Here is an 18,690-nt window from a genome sequence, read left to right as displayed (position 1 = left end):
CAACTCAAGTTTGTTCAAAAATTTGCATCTTTAAAATATTAGAAATTATACTTTTAAATTTAAAAGTCTTGCACCAGGTTGGTGTCATGGTGCCGGTTCTAGTGCAACAGCATCGTGACTTCATAAACAAGAATATTTTCTAGCACCTAACACTACAGTATTAATTAGTGGTTGGTAGAAAGAATTTTGATTCCATTTTTTTTTTATTATTTATATAGTAGTAGTTACGTCGTGTTTAGTTGTATTGGAGACTTATTTAGATAATGACTCGAATTACAACTCCTTCGCCCAACTTTAATTTGTTAGCTTAAGTTCAATCAATATCTTCAAGAGAAAGATGTGCTCATCATTATGTTGAAAGTTAATTGCCTATGTATTAGTTTATTAATTACATTTCCTCAAATATAATCATTAAGAGGGTGAAAAAAATTAAAAACAGAATTCATCAATCATCCATCACAACCAAGAGAGTAGAGACACTAAGGCAATAATTTATTGACCATATTAGGTGATTTTACAAAAAAAAAAAAAAAAGTTGTGGATTTACTTGTAAAAATAAATAAATAAAAATTTAGTTAATATTAGCTTAACTCCAAGTCAAATGCAAGAAAAAATAGTAATAACCTATTTTTTTCCCCAATAAATCCTCGAAACTAGTTGTGGAACTTCAAGATCAGAGGTCACTTTCCATTCCGCAGGATTCTGCCTAGAATGGATACAATCTAATAATCTATAAAGCAACAGTGTTATCAATCACCAATCAAGTATCAATTTTCACCATGAATCATGTTAGATAGCAAAATCATGTCTCTGCAATGCAGCTAGTTCCTCTGATCAGCAAGAACAGAGCCAGTGGGATAGAAATGCGCATCTCTCGCATACTTGTATTAATTTATTTTGGAAGTAAGGAAATTATCCCAAAATAAGAACCTTTTTGTCTGTCTATTTTCTCCAAAGTTCGAATATGTTTCTATCCTCAACATGTCAATCTCCTCTATCAGTCTATCACAGCATAATAACCAAACACTATCCTTTAGTTCAAACCTTAGTCATTTTTGCATAAATTGACCATATCATCATAGGAAAATTAAGAGAAATTTGACTCGCAGAATGATTCCAAATACCTTGGGTTGAGAGTTGTGTCAGCTCACAAAACTGCACTACTAAGCACCACAAGCAAAATGAACACAAGTCTATTAAATTGACAGGAATAATCTAAATATTCTCAATTCTGTACACTAGTATGGATAAGTTGTCCGTTTAACGTGGAAAAGAGCAACATTTTGAACGCTATCTAAATGTTAATAGCAATCACTGAGTCACCCCTATATTCAAAATCTAGCTGGTTGGCAACAATAAACCAAGAAGCTACACAAAATTGGACAGATCAACATGGGTGCAGAATTACTGCCTCACTCCGTGCTCAATGCATATACTAATATATTATATACACCTATTTTACTAAACTATTATTGTTGCAGGACAATATGAAACAACGATTTCACTATATCTTATATCCAGGATTTGATTTGAATCCCATGTTTTATCTGTTAATTGAACTCAACCTCTGCTCACTGTAAAAGATTATGACATGTGCATACCACGAAGATGACTCCTTGAACTAGCCTGTAACCTGAAATGTCACCCATTTACTTGATCACCACCACCTTCCATCCGCTGCAAAGAATAAGCAAAGGAAGCCCATTGAAAGATTTACAAATTGATGGTTGGAATAACTTAATTCTGGTGAGTTAGCGATACAAGAATTAGGAAAATGACTCACCATTCTTTTACTAACATAAGGTTGTATCTTGAGTGGAATCTCAGATTGAGTTTCAGCATTGAATAATTTCCGTTTCTCCTTCTCAAATTCTTTTCGGGATTCTCTTCTGCTACCAGATTGCCAGACTCTGCCAAAATTAGGAAGCCATGTGGGATCACATTCATTTCGCACAGCCTCTCCTCTCTTTTCCCTCTCCATCTCAATCTTTCTCCTTTCTGCCCAAGCAGCTCCCACCCGTTTTGGATTCAACTTTTTGGACTTCCCAGACATGTTTGAATGGGAAGCTACACCTCCTAAAACAGGTATAGAATGTATCTGAATTCCCTCAGTTGCTTCAAACCATGGTGGGGGTGCTCCAGAATGAATATTTCCACCAGCATTTTCGGCAGGCACAGAAGAGATTTGGGTGAGCATCTGCAGACCTGAAAATGCAGGACCATAAGCAGAAAATACATCACTCAAGCAAGTTAACTACACATACAACCTCCTCTATGCGAACGATTCATAAGCAAGTTATAATGCCATAGTAAGTTCATAACTTTTTGGCGCACAGTATAATCTTAAATATATGCCATACATATTGTCACCAAGTTAACATATTCAATTTGCCATGTGCTCTGCAGTTTACTGGCTATTGTATATTATAAGAATGGAAGAAAAATAGCTTTGATACAATTGTAGATGAATACCATGATGACTGCTCTCTCTGATTAACATTCTACCATTGTCTAACACCTGGTACAATCATACATAACCAAATCCTTTTATAAGTGTTGAAACAAGAAATTATATTTATAGACACAATAGTAAGAGACCAACAAATGGAGGAATCAAGACAAGAATATTCAAAATAAATATACTCATGGATTGTCAAGACAAGACAATTTTTTCTGCAAAACTAAAAAATTATTGATCTTGCAAACTAATCAAGTTACCAACCATTGGCTTCGCAATTTCTGAGACACAAATAGCTAGATCCAGATGAGAAACAGTTAAGGCCTTAAAAGTTACAGTAGTAGAGGAAGAAGACAAGAACTTACCCCTTTATTACTGGAGAGATGGCTTTTCTTGTCAACTGAAACATAAAATAAGCAGGCAGAAGATAAGATCCAGTTCTAAAAAATCCCATGTGGATAATAGTTGTAAGGGATACAAAAAGAAATTTCTAACGCACAGGACATCCATACCTGCAAAATCCTGCAAGGCAAAAGAATTTTCATCACACGATGCTTCCAAAGGTACCACAGACGTATTGTAACCTAAAACACCAGCATTGTGAACTCTAGAGAGTCCCGATATCTGATTCTCATTTGTATAGTATTGTAAAGGCAAAACATCATTTGAAGAAGGATATGATTTCACAGAATCAGAATAAACATTTTCGAAACTAGTAATATTTCCACTGTTGGGTTGATTATGGATATCACTTGAAGGACCAATCACGGCTCCACGGCATCCACCACTCCCCGACACAGCTTCATTTTGCAGAGCCGCACACTTCCTCTCCCACTGCAGTTGCAAAGAAACAAACAATAACTACCAATGAGAAATCACATTCCAAAATCTACACATTCATTACATTTTAAATCTGTTAGTAATTTGTAGTTCATGCCAATTCATAACGGGACCAATTTGGTGTAAATACAAATTTATCAATCACCTTGGCAACATCATCATCAGAGACCATAAACGCCTCCAACTGATCCACTGAGCCACCATTTTTCCAGAAGAAGTGCTTCAAATTCTTCACATGCTCAGCACTCGCAAGGTGACGAATTCCATTAGCACTACCACAACATCCACGCGCGACACGCACAATTGAATTATTTAAAAACAAAAACTCGAGCAACAATCCTACAGCTACGAATTTCAAAATGCAAACCAAGAATAGACAAAAATCTGAAGCTCGAAATTGAGAAATCGGCGGTTACCAGGCAAAGGAACTACGGAGCTCAACGATATCAACGTTGCAGAAGACGCACCAGAATCGGTTCTGAGAAGCGAACTCAGGATAGAGAAATTTAGGGTTTTGGAGGAAGAATCGAACGTCGGTGAGCTTATTGCGAAACCTGGAGAGGAAATTGGAGAGCGATTTGTTGTGGTTGGGAAAGTACTTGTGGCCGAGACCTTGGTTGTGGTTCAGCTTGCATACTTTGCAGAATTCGAACTCGTTTTTCTTCTTCTTCTTCTCATTCTCATTATGGTTGGCGGTGGTTTTTGACGTCATTTTAGGGTTCGTTATTCTGTTACCGATGCGCTCCGATTGTTCCCCCGCCGGCATCGCCACCGAAACACAACTTCTCTTCGTCGTTCTCCGCTCTCAACCCTGAATTGAGAACACGGTGAATCAAAATATTTCTTTTGGGCCTACAAGGAATGATAAAAAGGCCTATTTGGGCTTACAAGAAATGAGAAAGGCCCACATCTATAAACTAGAAGCATTCTTGGGTTGGGGCGTTGGGCTTTGTTTTAGAAAATCTGACCCTAAAATGAAAAAAGAAGTAGTCCCAAAAAAAAGAAAAAAAATTTTTTGGACATACAACTCACACACATGTAATCACACGCACACCCCCTAATATATTCTACTAAAGGATTCTTCACTATTGTCTCCATTAAACTTAAACCCAGATATGTGGCTTATGAAGCTTACAGATTATCCACTAGTTTCAGAATCTAATTTGACCTTGCAATTTAATAAGTTTCCTACTTGTATTGGGCCTGTAACATTGACATTATGTAACTAAACTCAGCGTGCGTGAAACCAATTTTTGTTGGGTGACTCGTCTGATTAAGAATTCGAATATCACTTTGTGTATGTATTGATTAATAGACTTTTAAATAAAACTCAGTTTTGCAGCCGATTAATTTTTGACATGTTGGACTAAGAATTCAGTGGTTCGATATAACCTATCCTCTCTTTTTCCCTCTCGATTTCAATTTGTTTTTACTTCTGAGACATGTTTGAATTGAAAGCTATACCTCTTAAAACAAGTGTAGAATCAGACCATGTACTTATATTAATGTGGAGGTTGCAATCCGGAGTGAATTAGGTCATGGAGTAGCAAGATATCAACAATTTGAACATCTATAAGGCCTAAACAAGTTGTCGGTTGTATTTTTTATTTAAAAAGATCGTCTTATATTTTTATATTACATGTTTTATAAATGTATTTTTAAATATCAAAGATAATTATTTTTGTGAGTTACAAAAAATTTAGTTATTTTTGTCTTGTTTAAATATAATTGGCCAAAAATATTATCTTTGTCTATTTAAGACAATTTTTGTTAAACATTGTTTCAAGTAAGAGTTACCTTAAACCAAAAATATTATAATGGAAAAGAACTTTGAAGCCTTCAAATTCAACCTAAAACAAGGATTTTCTTATAGAGTTTGACACACACAAAAAAAAAATGTGCTACCAACTAAAGACAGATTAAGAAGTAGAGGATGTAACACATTTTAATGTAATCTAGACCAACTGACTTTGTAGTCAGATTAGCTAAGAATCTTAGAATGAGCTCCTGTTCTTGCTCTGATAACACCCAGCTTAATAATCTAATTCTACATCCTATTAAATAAAACATGTTTTGGTGTTAATTTTTAGTAGTTGATATTTTACAAATGACAGTTGACATGTAATATAGACAAATTTTGTCACGTGTCATATTCTTAATATGCCATGTAGCACTTAACAATAACATATCACCAAAAAATTAACTAGAAGATCAAATTGATTTAATTAGTATATTTTTCGTGAACCAATTAAAACATTGAATAATTTGAAGACTAAATTGGTTCAAATAGTTATGTGTATTCTTTCTAACACCAACTTGAATATTATTTTAATTGAAAAACTATTTTTACTAAGTAATGACAGTATAAATGAAATTAAGATACTAATATAATAAAGTTTGTGATACATACATACATACATATCTTATGTAATGATGATTCTTTTCTATATTTACAATGACTGCATATGTATATTCATTTAAAGAATGACTTATCCACATACAAGATTATTTGAAAAAAGATAATAGAACTCATTAGAAGTTTAATTTAATTTATAAAAAAGAATCAACTTGGCAATGGAAAAAAAAATCAAATAAGAATTTTATTTGTAGAATGAATCAATAGGAGATGTATATAGAAACTTGAATAAATAAGATTAAACAAAAAGCATAATGCTTGACCCGTTTTGTTTTGAATATTCAATTTGATTTCCTACTATTTTGTATTTAAGGATAGAATCAATCATATATATATAAATGAAAATGTAGTCAATTAAATATTTTATTTATCAACAAACCAATTAAAGAATTTAGTCAAGATATTATGAGAATCAAATCACTATTATAGATTTACACTTATCTCTTTTTAATAATTATTCTTTAATAGTAGCATAGCTTGCAAAGCTTCTCATTGCTATATATTCCTTTGAAGAATTTTCTTGATTATTACAAAATTTCTTCAAAAAAACATGAATAAAGCTATAGCATTAGTTGCTTCTTCATTCTTGATTTTGTTGTTGGCTTCTCCAACAGTTTTTGCAACAGATTACACTGTTGGAGATGCCTCTGGATGGACCCTTGAAGTTGATTACACCAAATGGGTTGCAGGGAAAGATTTCAAAGTTGGTGATACTCTAAGTGAGTCTCTTTTCTTCTGCATTTTATAGTTCTTTAATTTGATTTTAGGATTTGTTTGGATAAATTTTTATGATAAGATTTTTTTTTCAAGTGATTTTTTTAAAAGATTGTTTAAAAGAATAAAAATAATTTATAATTAAATATCTAATATAAAAAAATATTTTTATCTAATAATTATATTTAGGTATAACAATATAAAGTATTTTTTGTTTATTTATTATGTTAAAGACATTTTTTAAGTAAAAAAATCTTTTAAAAAATATATATATTATAACTTAAAAAAAATCTGATATTTTTATCTTTATTACTAAAATTTTGTCAAACATACCAAAAAATAAAATATATCATTTTTATTAAAAAATATTTTTTTAACAATTGAATGACGTCCAAATAAGTTTGCATTATGATTCTTATTTTGATCTCCAAGTTTTCATTTTTCACTGTTAGATTAAGTTTAACGTCTGTAAATTAAATGTTTGCTTAACTTTATTTTTCTCTTGCAAACAGATAATTAAAGAACTATTATTTTTAAAAGGCAAAATTATTATGTATAAATGCCTGTAATATTTAACAAAAAATATTTCACATACACGTGTATTATTCATATATTTTTAAGATGTATTATATTTTAATATATATTTTATAAATTTTTGGTGTATATATATATATTTATTAGGACTCTCAAAATAATTTAGAGTTGTAAGATTAGTCTATTTATCTATTTAAATGAGTGCATTTTTGTCTTTAAAATTTGAGCTAAATCAATTAAATTTGATTAACCCAAAAAAATAACAGATTAAATAGACAATTCATTTATATTCTTTTGTATTTTTAAGAAATAATTTAGTATTTTTTTTCAATATTTCCCTTAATCTAATCCAAAAATACGACCTGAACCACTAAAACAACTTTGTTTTTTATAAGGTTTTTGACTAAAAAAAAATAGCATTTTTTGTCAAAATTTTTTTTTTGTCTAAAATTAGATTTTTGTTTTTATATTTAAAAAAATAAAAAAATAAACGAATCAACCTGTTTAGTTGGTAGGAATGGTCATAAACGATCAAAACTTAAAAATAAAACTCGTAAACAAACAAAAAATAAACAAATTCACACGTATAATCTACGAACTTAAATCAATTGAATTTAAAGGAATTAGACTAATTCGTTCGATAATATTTATATTTTAATATATATTATATAACATGATTAGCTCATATTATAAATTTATGATACATACTTAGAGTTAGACATAACCACCTATATACCAAAATATTACGATTTCTTTCTAACTCTTGGAACAAAAATGACCAAATTTGTTGTTTGCAAATAACTAATTAAGCATTCAAGTATTCCCCAAGCTTCCACCAACTGGACGAAGTGAGCGAAAGCGACTTCAATGGCTGCAATCCAAGCAAACCAATAAGAAATCACAGAGATGGCAACACCAAGATCACACTTTCGAAGGCAGGGCGCTTCTTCTTCTTCTGCCCAATCGGTAATCACTGCTCTCGCTCCATGAAACTTGCAGTCACTGTTCGTGCTTGACTGCGGCAAGTTTTCGTTAGGATCTTGATGTATCTGCTCTTAGTATATATAAAAGTTAATACAGAATAAAGTATGATAGGGTATATAGTGCGAAAATTTACCTAAATTCATTGTGTTGTCATCCCTAGATTCTAGTGGTGTTACCCAATTTGTTGGGGATTTGGTTGGTTCTTCTATTGTTCTTGGATTTGCATGTGTTATGGGGAAGAGGCAGTGCTACTATATATATTATGTTCGTTATATATATTTTAATTTTAATTTTTAAGTATATTCACTTCTCTTGGTTTTTTGGATTCTTGTGTGGATTTTTATTTAATTTTATCTAATATTTATATTCATTTTGATTCAAATAAGGATAAATTACATAAATAAATGAAATGAGAATTAATATTACACAAATATTTTAAGTGAATAAATGAAATGAGAATCAATATTACACAAATATTTTAAAGTGAATTAGCTAACATGTATATCTTAAAGTAAATATATATAAATTGAATCATTTTTTTAATGTAATGCTATATCAATAACTTGACTCGATTTACTATATATGATATATCAATAGTAAATCGAATATAATTAATTCGATTTACTACTTTTGCAGATATACATGTAAATCGAATTTAGTTGATTCGATTTAATACTAATAAAGTAAATATATTAAGTTAATATTTATTTATTCTATATTAACTTTAAAATATAAATATCAATAAAAAATATCCCAATTTAAATTCAAATAAAATATAAAAAAATAAAAACAAATAAAAATATAAATATAACTTTTATGTTTTCGTTCAAATTCTAGAAAATTTACTTTTATAAACTTATGAATGTAAAACGGAATATTAAACAATTTTTAAAAATTCATTAAAAATCATTATTTGACTGATTAGTATCTAAAAAGTTATTATTGAGACTTTTGATGTTAGAGAATTTTTTAGAATCTGAAATAATAGATAATTATAAAATATATAATGACAAATTATATTTATATAATATATAATTTGAGAAATAATTAAAATATTATATCAATTAAATTATCATTTAATTTGTGAAATCAAGTGAAAAACTTATGCGTTGATGATTTTATGTTCTAAAAATTCAAATTTAAGTTAAAAATAACATCATCAAAACATTAAATTTTATATTTAATTTTACAAATTAAATAATAATTTAATTGATGTAATATTTTAATTATTTTTTAAATTATATATCGTATAAATATAGTTTATCATTATATATTTTATAAACATTTGAATAAGTAAAAACTTAACAACATGAGGCATTTTGACACAATTTTTCGAATAATTTTTCCGAGTATCCTTATAAAGGAAAACACAAGCATAAGACATAATTAAAAAATAAAAAAATAATCAAATAAATTTTTTGTATATAAAAAAAAGAATTAGTTAGATTATATAATTGAAATAACTAAGTTGAATTAATCTAATGATTAGTTCACTAATTTGTTAAAATAACAGTTAGCGACCGATTTTGGTGGTCGTTAAAACCGTAGCTTCGATTGCTAACAGTTAGCGACCGATTTTTGAACAAAGCCACCAAACTCCTCACCAAAAAATTACTATAGATTGCCTGCTATCAATGTGACCTTAGAGTGGAGTGCCTCTGCCAAGTTTTCTCCCTTAGGAGTTTCCAAATAAACCTACAAAATCACCGCAAAATAGGTTGGAAACGAAACATTACACCATCCATGTCAAACAATCATAAAAGAAAATTACTATTCATATGACACTCACAGTATTAGGTAATTTTGAAGAAAACAATGCACATAATGCTTCTGGACTAGACAGGTCAAATTCTTCCCATATAAGAGACCCAATTTCACCGCTTTCTTCCAGCTGTCTACCTTGTAGGTAAACAAAATCTGGCTGCAGTTGCTCAATTACTCGACCGAGTTCATCCACAGTAGGTTTAGTTAATACCGTCACCTAAAGAATTCTCATACAAGTTCAACATGCTACTCCATCAGAATTCTTCTAAATGCAAATCAAACAAAACAAAACAAAAATTAAAACAAAAGGAACGAACTCAGTGGTCACCTCAAGACGACCAGAAGAAGAAAGCTCCGGAAACGGGTATTGTGATTGATTCTCAGAAGCAGAAGCTTCCTCTTGCTTTTTTTTTTTGCTTATCCTCACATGATTTACCACCATTCAGGACAGCAAGAAGACTAGAATGCCCTGAAAAACCCTGAGAATGGAACATCATTTTTTATGCATGACAGAGGCCCAACTTCTCCAGTGTTAAAAAAAAAAAGCACATTAATAACTCAGAGGAACAAACCTGATAGAAGACAATGCAATTGAAGTGAAGTGAGAGATGTAAGGAGTCTTCCCTGAGAAAAAAAAGAGCCAAGCCGTGAAAACACTCACGTTTCACCTCAGCGTAGCTTCTACCTTCAAGTTAAAGTACTTTTATTGAAGGAGAAAATCAGTTTTACCGGAAGATTATTGTTGTTGTTACCGGAGAAGAAATTACCACAGAAAGTGACGTTGAGAAAACAACGACGCGGTGCGAGCTACGGTAGATCTGGACGGGACGATCTATGAGCAACGATGCGACGATCTGCAACAATGGCGGAACGAGCAAAAGAAGTACGCGGCGAGGGGTAGACGGCGATAAAGACTCGAGGAGGAGAGATGATACCGACGAGAATGTCTCTGACGAGAACGGCGCCGACCAGTACTCAACGGAAAATGCCTTCTCTCTCCACTCCGCCAAAGAGTGAGGGAGGCGCGAGAGGGACGCTGGGTGAGGAGAGAGCTTAGGGTTAGGGTTACTTTCTATTATTTAAATTAGTGACCAATTTAGCAACTAATTAATTTGTAACTTTTATTTTTTAGTTGGTCGCAAATTCGGTGACCAACTGCTCTAATGCTAAGATTTTATAGTTGGTCACTAAAATTGGTCGCTATATTAATCCTTAGCAACCGATTTAGTGACTATTATCTTAGGAATCGAATTAGCGACCAACTATTTTATCAACATATTTTAAAGTTGGTTGCTAATTTGGTCACTAAAATATAAAATAGCAACCAATTTAGCGACCGAATACTTTAAAACCAACATTTTACAGTTGGTCGCTCAATCGGTCGCTATCTTAAACACTTGGCAACCGATTTAGTGACCAACTTCTTAGCGACCGATTTAATGACCAACCACCATTAAGCTTATTTTTATATTGTTTGCAAAATCGGTTGCTAAATTAAAAATAGCAACCGATTTAGCCACCAACATACCCTAAAAGTTTTTTTTTTTTGTTGGTTGCTAGTTCGGTCGCTAAGTTAAAAAAATAGTGACCGATTTTAGCAACCAACTAGATTGGCTTTGTCCTCGGTAGCTAAATCAGTCACTAATTTTTATTTTAGCGACTAATTAGCAAGTAAGAATGGATGGTCACTAAATCAATCGCTAATTGAAATTTAGCGACCAATTTAGCAACCGATTTTTTTTAAATCCTTGAAAAGTTTAGTTGGTCACAAAATCGGTCACTAATAGTGACCAATTTTGTTGTTCGCTAAAATCGGTTGCTATTTTAAAACTTTCTTATAATGTATTAATATGTAGTCATCATAATTTATTATTTTTTATCATTATTTAATAATCAACTTAATTCAAATTTTTTGTCACTATCAACTTAATTCAATTAAAATATAGAAGATACATTATGTATATGTTACAGAAACGGATCCAAGAATCTAAGAGTGGAGGGGCCAAAAATTAAAATCTTGTGTAATCAAATATAATGCTATATATTTAATAATAGATATAATTATAATTAATTTTTTTATTAAAAAAATTAATAAATACTTGTCAAATAAAAGAATTATCTTAATTTTTATAATTTTTTTATAGTTTTATATCTAATAAAATATAAAATTATACATTTTTAAATATTTTGTTAATTAATTTATTTTATTAAGTATTTATGTGACAGTAAGTTTGTAACACCCTAACTTTTAGCACGTCATGATCGTACCAAAAGTAAGGCATTACGGACCTGATTTCCTTTATTATAAATTTACTATTGAACCTTTACGTCGATGTCGTGTTTCAGTTTTTAAGAAAATTTCAGAAAAAGATTTTAGTAATTAAATTCACATAACAAAAGATCTTCAAATAATAATAATCACTTAATTATTAATAATAATAGATGCTATACAATTAGATTCAATGTAAAACTCAAATACAATACATATCCCTCTGGATAAAATAAAAGCTAAAGCAACAAGAACGAGGGAACTCTATAAAAACAACAGGAATCACAAGTAAATCTACTAATCGTCTGCAGCTTCTTATTGAATCTTCAAACCTGTCACTGAAAGGGTGGAAGATTTGGAGTGAGAACAAACCACACGTTCTCAATAGGGAATGGGAATGCCGTAAAAGTAATGGAATAAAATGCAAATAATTAACTTTACTCAATAAAAATATATTTTTATCAAACCCTTTGAAAATACTCTTGGTTCTACTTTAGATAATTAATTACCTCCTTTTAAAATCTCTTAACTCAAAACAAAACTTAAATATAAAATTAGTCACACTTTCTGTCTCTCAACCACATATTAATCCTCAGTCAAATGTCAACTCGTAATCACTTAAATACTCTCACAAACAAGTAGTGCAAGCAAGAGATTCAATTCAAAGTACAAGCAAGTCACAACAAGACAAACAATACAATCACAAAGTAATAAGACAAGCAAGCGCAATCAAATACAAATGTGCAAACAACATGATGCATGTCTATCCCTAACGCAGGCCATGAGCTCATGTGTCGGTTACCCAGGCACAAGTCCCAGGTATGGCTTTCCAGATGCATCAGTGTGCTTATAAGTCGTACGGCTAGGCCGCATCAGTGTGACTTTCCAAATCAATAAGCGTACATCTGGAAAACAGTTCTCAGTGTATGTGTGGGCGTCCCCACTTTACATTTGGCACTAAGGCCCAAACAATGTCACATTTGCTCTCCTGTGGTAGACACTTCATTAATTAATATATTCTTTAAATCCTTGTTCTCTGCTCTCCTGTGGCAGAGATTCTTTTTCTTAATAAACCGAGCTCAAATCTTTACTTAAAACAAAATCTCTCCTTAAAAGATTGGGTTTAAAACATTATATTTTTCTTAATAAATCAAACCTTAAAATAGAGTAAATCTTTTCTTAACTAAATATATTTTAAATAATTTAATTTTCTAAAACCAAATCTTTTAAAATAACTTTTCAAATAAAACCTCAGATTTTATAAAATTTCGGCGGCATTTTCTCTAAAATTCGGTCTAAACCACCCTTACGGATTCCCTATTCCTCAACAATTCACCAGCCTTTTTCTCAACAATTCTCAAATCAGCGAAATTCTTAATAATTAGAAAACAGTCGCATTCACAGCAATAATCCATACTCAATAACATTACTATTATTAATATATATATATATATATATATAGATATATTTGCAATTATTCAATTTATTTTGTAGGCATTCTAAATTAAAAACGTTTATCTTTAAAAATAAATCCCCTACCTTCATACGAAATCAAAATCAACGAAAACTTTAGAGAAACTTTTTGACCGAGCTGCTGAAAGGAAAAACGTCCGGAACCTCCATGCCTCGTAGAACTCCAGTTGGCCAAGCTCAAGGGGTAGGAAAGCTACGTCACTGTCGACTTCCACCGGACAAAAATAACGCCAACACATAAAGGAGGAAGATATGAACACTTTTACCGAATTAGATTTTTAATTAGAGTTACGAATCTCAAGAAATTAAAACCATGAATTTCACGGTGCCATAGTTTCTCTCATTCTCTCTCACGGTTTTCTTTCTCTCTCGGTGCTTTCTTTCTTTTTCTTTCCTGTAACAAGTATGAATGAATGAAAAAGATGAGTGTTATGATTAATGGGAGTTTGTGGTATAAATTTTATTAGGTGGCATACTCAATTAATGAAAGCAAGTATGTGTCATGTTTATACACATACATATATATGCACTAAGCCACGTTTCCTAATCTTCTTTTCCTTTTGTGTATGATTCGCTGGTGATGATAAATGATTTATAAATGGCCAATTATTACAATGAATGGTTATGTATATATATATAGCTAAGAAACTTTACTTAATGTAACTAAACAAATTTATATAATTGTAATAACAAGATGAGTGATAATAATAATAATAATAATAATAATAATAATAATAATAATAAAATTTATTTTATTAAATTAATTTTCGAAAATTTAGGTCTTATAAAGTTATATTTTTATATTTTATATCATTAAAAAATATAACATAAAATAATATAAGTTAATTTCACTAACAATTTTGTTATGTGAATTTAAAATATATTAAAATATTTTTATATAATAATAGAGATAAAAATTAATTAAAAAATAATTGAAAAACAACTAAATAAAATTAGAAAAAAATAATATTATCATAAATAATATTAAAGTATTTTTTATATGATTATAAATGTTAAAATTAATCTTTAAAAAATGTAAAAAAAACTCTAAATTAAATAAAAAATATAAATAATATAAATATATGTAGAGAAATGTAAACCTTAATACATAAAGAATAGTAACTCTTTTTACTATCACTGCACTATTAAATTTTACTCTATACAATAGTATATATATATTAATCTAAATAATGTTAATAATTTTGTTCAAAATTCGTAACATTTAATTTTTTCTTTTGACATGGAACATTTAAAATTAGAGTAAATGATAAATAGGTCTTGATTTTTATCTCGAAGATACATAAGTCTTTGACTAATTAAAAATACTAAAATATTTCTAACCTTCTAAAATACGAGACATTTAAATTTTTCTAAGAGATTAATTTATCTTTATATATTTTAGACAGAAAAACTTAAATATCTTGTATTTTAAAAAGTTAGAGACGTTTTTATATTTTTAATTAGTCAAGAACTCATGTATCTTAAATTAAAAAGTTAGGAATTTATTTTTTTTTAATTATTTCATTTCCAAATACTAGATTGTTTTATTTTTTTCAATGTAATTTTTTTTTATTTTTTGAAGGTACCAATAAGACCCACACATTAAAAACGTTTTTTTGGTTTTAAAGTTACACTCTTGCCATCACAATTAAATTCTCAAAGTTATCAACGTTAACATTTCAGGAATTTTTTCATTACAAAATAAAAAAAAATCTTTATTTTCAAATATAATTTTTTTACATTATACTCTTAACTATTTTTTATTCCTGTTTTTTTATTATATTTATTTTATTCTTTTATTTTATACCATATTTAAATATTTATTATACTATAAAAAATATTAATGAGCATAATAAAATAACTACTCTTTTATATTTTTTATAGTACTCATTAATATTTTTAATTGTATTTATTAATATCTTTATGTTCTAACGAATATTATTTATTTTAAAATTAATTAATACTAGTGTACCAATATATATTGACGTGTATATTTATTAAATTTGTAAATATTTACTATAAAAAATATTAACTTTTATTTGTAAAGAGTAGAATAAAATAATTATTCATTAATATTTTTTATTTTAAATCTAATTTATACTATTGTACCAATATATTGATTTTTATTAAATTTAATTTATATAAAAGTATTTAATCAATAAGCATGTTAACGAATATTGATACACTAACATTAATTAAATTTTAAAAAATAATTATTATTGTTGAATTTGGAAAATTAATGCAAGTGAAGAACAAACATTATTATGTATTTATCAAATTATTTGTTATTGAGTTTGGTTTGGTGTGCAGAAAAATAATGGTTTAATTATTTCGCAAGTCCTTATAGTTTTACCGAATTTTTAATTAAGTTCCTGTACCTTTTTTCTTTTCAATTGGGTTCCTGTACGTTAAATTTTTTCAATTAAGTCTCTGCCATAAGAATAACATTTACGATAACAGAATATTCTGTTTAAAAAACAAATATTCTCATAATTGGATTAAAATAACTAGTTAAACATACATCTATTTTTTCAAAATACCAAAAACACCCTTAACATTTTGCCCCAAAAGAAAAAAAAACCCTAGCCAGTTGCTATCTGAAGATCGTGTGCTCTCGTTTCTCCTCCGTCGGTCCGTTGTCTTCATCCATATCCATCGTCGTCCGTGGCGGACGCTTGGTGGTCGTCCGTCTGTCGCCTCCTTCTCTCTGTGCTGCTCTGCGGAGCACTGTTTGCTCGTCGCAGCCCTTACCGCGCCTTGCCGCACTGTGCCTCTCCTCAATCCGCCTGTACTCGATCTGCCAAAACAAGTGACATTAAAATTGATTACTATTATTATTATGTTCTCAAATTGCGTGAATTTGTGCTTCAATTTCAGTTTTTTCTAGTTGTTTTCAAATCCTGTCTCTCAAGCTGTGAATTTTTAAGTTGTGTGAATTTGTAATTCAGTTTCAGTTTTACTTAATTGTTTGTAACTTTTGTTTGTTTCTCAAATTGTGAATTTGTTCTTCATTTCTACTTTACTTTCAGAGTTTTTCATTTTTATCACCAATTGTTCAAATTTGGTATATATATTTATATTCCAGTTTTCTGCTTGTGTTTAAATTTGGTGGTTGGAGAGACTGCAGTGATTGGCAACAATGTCTCCATTCTGCACCATGTGACCCTCGATGGTACTGGTAAGATTGGTGGGGACAGGAACCCCAAGATTGGTGATGGTGTGCTGATTGGTGCCGGTGTCACAATTCTCGGCAATGTAAGAATTGGTGAAGGTGATAAGATTGGTGTCGAGAGCGTTGTTTTAATTGACGTGCCACTACGGACTACCGCAGTTGGGAACTCAGGGAGTTTGGTGGGTGGGAAAGAGAAGCATTCTAAGCATGACGATGTCCTCGGGGAGTCAATGGACCATGCTTCCTTCATCTCTGAATGGTCAGATTTTATTATTTGAATATGAATATGAAAGATGAATGCTTCAGAGTTCAGATGGATTTAGGAGGAAAAGAAGGAGAATTTTATGTTCTTGTAGAGTTTGTAGTATAATCAGATTATAGATGTGAATTGAGAGCTTAGTTGGCTTTGAAAATCTAAGGTTACATACTAGTTTATTGTGTGTACAAGAAGATAGACACAGTAGTTGTTATGCTAGCATGTGAGACAATGACACTTTCTATTCCTAATCATCCTGCATTTTCAGTTGGAAGAAAGATCAAAGAAGAGCCAACATCAAATATTCTACCTAGATAATCAGTATAAGTGTTCTGTTTTGAAATTGTTCGAATTGTATAAGTAAATCATGTTTGGTTTTTTAAATCATTATTGTTTAAATTTGTTGTAGTGTAGTAGATTATACTTATTATTCAAATATATAGAGATAATTTCTTCTTTTTTAGTTGATTGAGTATGTTATATCTATTTGTTTAACAAAAATTTGAACTATTGTGGGTGAAAACCGATCCATTGATTAAATGTTGTAGTTATTGAACTGTGTTGAGATTTGAGAAGTGATCCTATAAATTCCTAATATGGCTAATAAAGTTATGCCGTTATGTTCAATACTGAGATTAAAATTTTGGCTGCTACTGTCGTATGATATAAAAAGAAGCTACAAACAGATAAAAGGGATTTTTTATACAATTTGTATATAAATAAGCAAAAAAAATAACAGTAACAAAATAAAAAAGATTATATGAATAGTTTTCATTGAATATTTATAGTTTCACCGAATTTTTAATTAGGTCTCTATAATTTTTTTTTCTTTTCAATTGGGTCCCTAAGGGTATACAAGTAATTTTACAATTTACTAATATTTTTTTTACGTTTAACGTAAATAGGGACTAAATTGAAAAAAAATGTAAAGGGACCCAATTGAAAAGAAAAAAAGTATAGGGACCTAATTGAAATTTTGGTGAAACTATAAGGACCTGCAGAGTAATTGAACCAAAAATAATTAATCATCTAGGACCCATGAAACAAATAAACAAGCCGACATGAATTAAGAAAATGAAACAAGAATGTGTTGGCCCAATACAAGTCCATTTGGTGATCACATTCAGAATTCATTACACTTTAATCAAGTCACCAACACCCACATTCTAAGAAACTTGAAATCCAAGTTCAATTCACTTTAATTCTACTTAGTTTCCACCGAAAACCAAATTCTCTCTTCTCTCTCCTCTCTCCTTCTCTTCGATCACGTCACTCACTCAACAAAGAAGAAAGAAGGAAATGGAAAGCATTGAAGCTAGGTAATGGTGAAAGACAAAAAGCTTGTTTCCTAATCCAAGCAAGAAGTTGGGCTACAACTAAGAAGCCAGTCTCATTTTGGTCAGAGCACATCAAAAGATATCTTCCCTCATTTGTGCTACACCAAAGAATCAAGAAGAAAATCACAAAGTCTCAAGCACAAATCAAGCAACCATGGAGAAATCAAAGTCAAATCCAGACAGTAGAAGATCCACGGTCTAAATATAAACTTGGGGCCAAACAAAGCTCTATGGTCAAGATTGAATAAATTTGAAGAAAAAGGATGAGAGAGAAGGGGTAAGTTGCATGCAACAAATTCGGATCTCTCTCTCATCATTGACAAAGTCGCTGCAAGCTCTGATGAAGGAGAAGAAGACAATATGGGTCTTGAAGCTTGCTTCAACCTTGGAAGCTTCACTCTTCTATAATAAGGGTGAACGGCCAAGGGTCGAAGGTAAGAGAGTAAGAACAAAGCACAGAATTCAGTTCTCAT

General features: G+C 30.2%; 2 protein-coding genes and 1 long non-coding RNA gene across 3 annotated transcripts; 1 reads left to right on the top strand and 2 right to left on the bottom strand.

Annotated features, from left to right (window-relative positions):
• Positions 1-1,182: 1,182 nt before the first annotated feature.
• LOC107619337 (TITAN-like protein) lies at positions 1,183-4,132 on the bottom strand. The gene is made up of 7 exons (XM_016321592.3): positions 3,715-4,132; positions 3,444-3,570; positions 2,971-3,292; positions 2,824-2,858; positions 2,473-2,518; positions 1,784-2,205; positions 1,183-1,677 (listed from the first exon to the last, which is right to left on the bottom strand). The coding sequence occupies exons 1-7, from the start codon at positions 4,062-4,064 to the stop codon at positions 1,642-1,644; spliced, it is 1,338 nt and encodes a 445-aa protein (XP_016177078.1). The 5' UTR covers positions 4,065-4,132; the 3' UTR covers positions 1,183-1,641.
• A 7,941-nt stretch (positions 4,133-12,073) lies between these two features.
• Positions 12,074-13,854, bottom strand: LOC148543711 (uncharacterized). The gene is made up of 2 exons (XR_015899819.1): positions 13,519-13,854; positions 12,074-12,317 (listed from the first exon to the last, which is right to left on the bottom strand). It is a non-coding gene; the product is annotated as an uncharacterized LOC148543711 (long non-coding RNA).
• Positions 13,855-13,935: 81 nt separating this feature from the next.
• On the top strand, positions 13,936-16,902 carry LOC148543710 (serine acetyltransferase 5-like). The gene is made up of 2 exons (XM_088498672.1): positions 13,936-13,945; positions 16,538-16,902. The coding sequence occupies exons 1-2, from the start codon at positions 13,936-13,938 to the stop codon at positions 16,900-16,902; spliced, it is 375 nt and encodes a 124-aa protein (XP_088354798.1).
• The last annotated feature ends 1,788 nt before the right edge of the window (positions 16,903-18,690 follow it).

The sequence above is a fragment of the Arachis ipaensis genome, chromosome B9, assembly GCF_059453495.1.
Source record: "Arachis ipaensis isolate K30076 ecotype BB chromosome B9, ASM5945349v1, whole genome shotgun sequence".
NCBI lineage: Eukaryota > Viridiplantae > Streptophyta > Magnoliopsida > Fabales > Fabaceae > Arachis > Arachis ipaensis.
Note: the sequence above shows the minus strand (reverse complement) of the source record. Positions and strands in the feature narration are given on the sequence as shown.

What these genes read in the sequence shown, in the direction of transcription:
- LOC107619337 (XM_016321592.3), bottom strand. Translation starts at nt 4,064, where the DNA reads ATGCCGGCGGGGGAACAATCGGAGCGCATCGGTAACAGAATAACGAAC. An exon ending in CTGATGATGATGTTGCCAAG is followed by an intron (nt 3,293 to 3,443) that starts GTGATTGATAAA and finishes TTGCAACTGCAG; the next exon opens with TGGGAGAGGAAGTGTGCGGC. An exon ending in TGCCTTGCAGGATTTTGCAG is followed by an intron (nt 2,859 to 2,970) that starts GTATGGATGTCC and finishes TTTATGTTTCAG; the next exon opens with TTGACAAGAAAAGCCATCTC.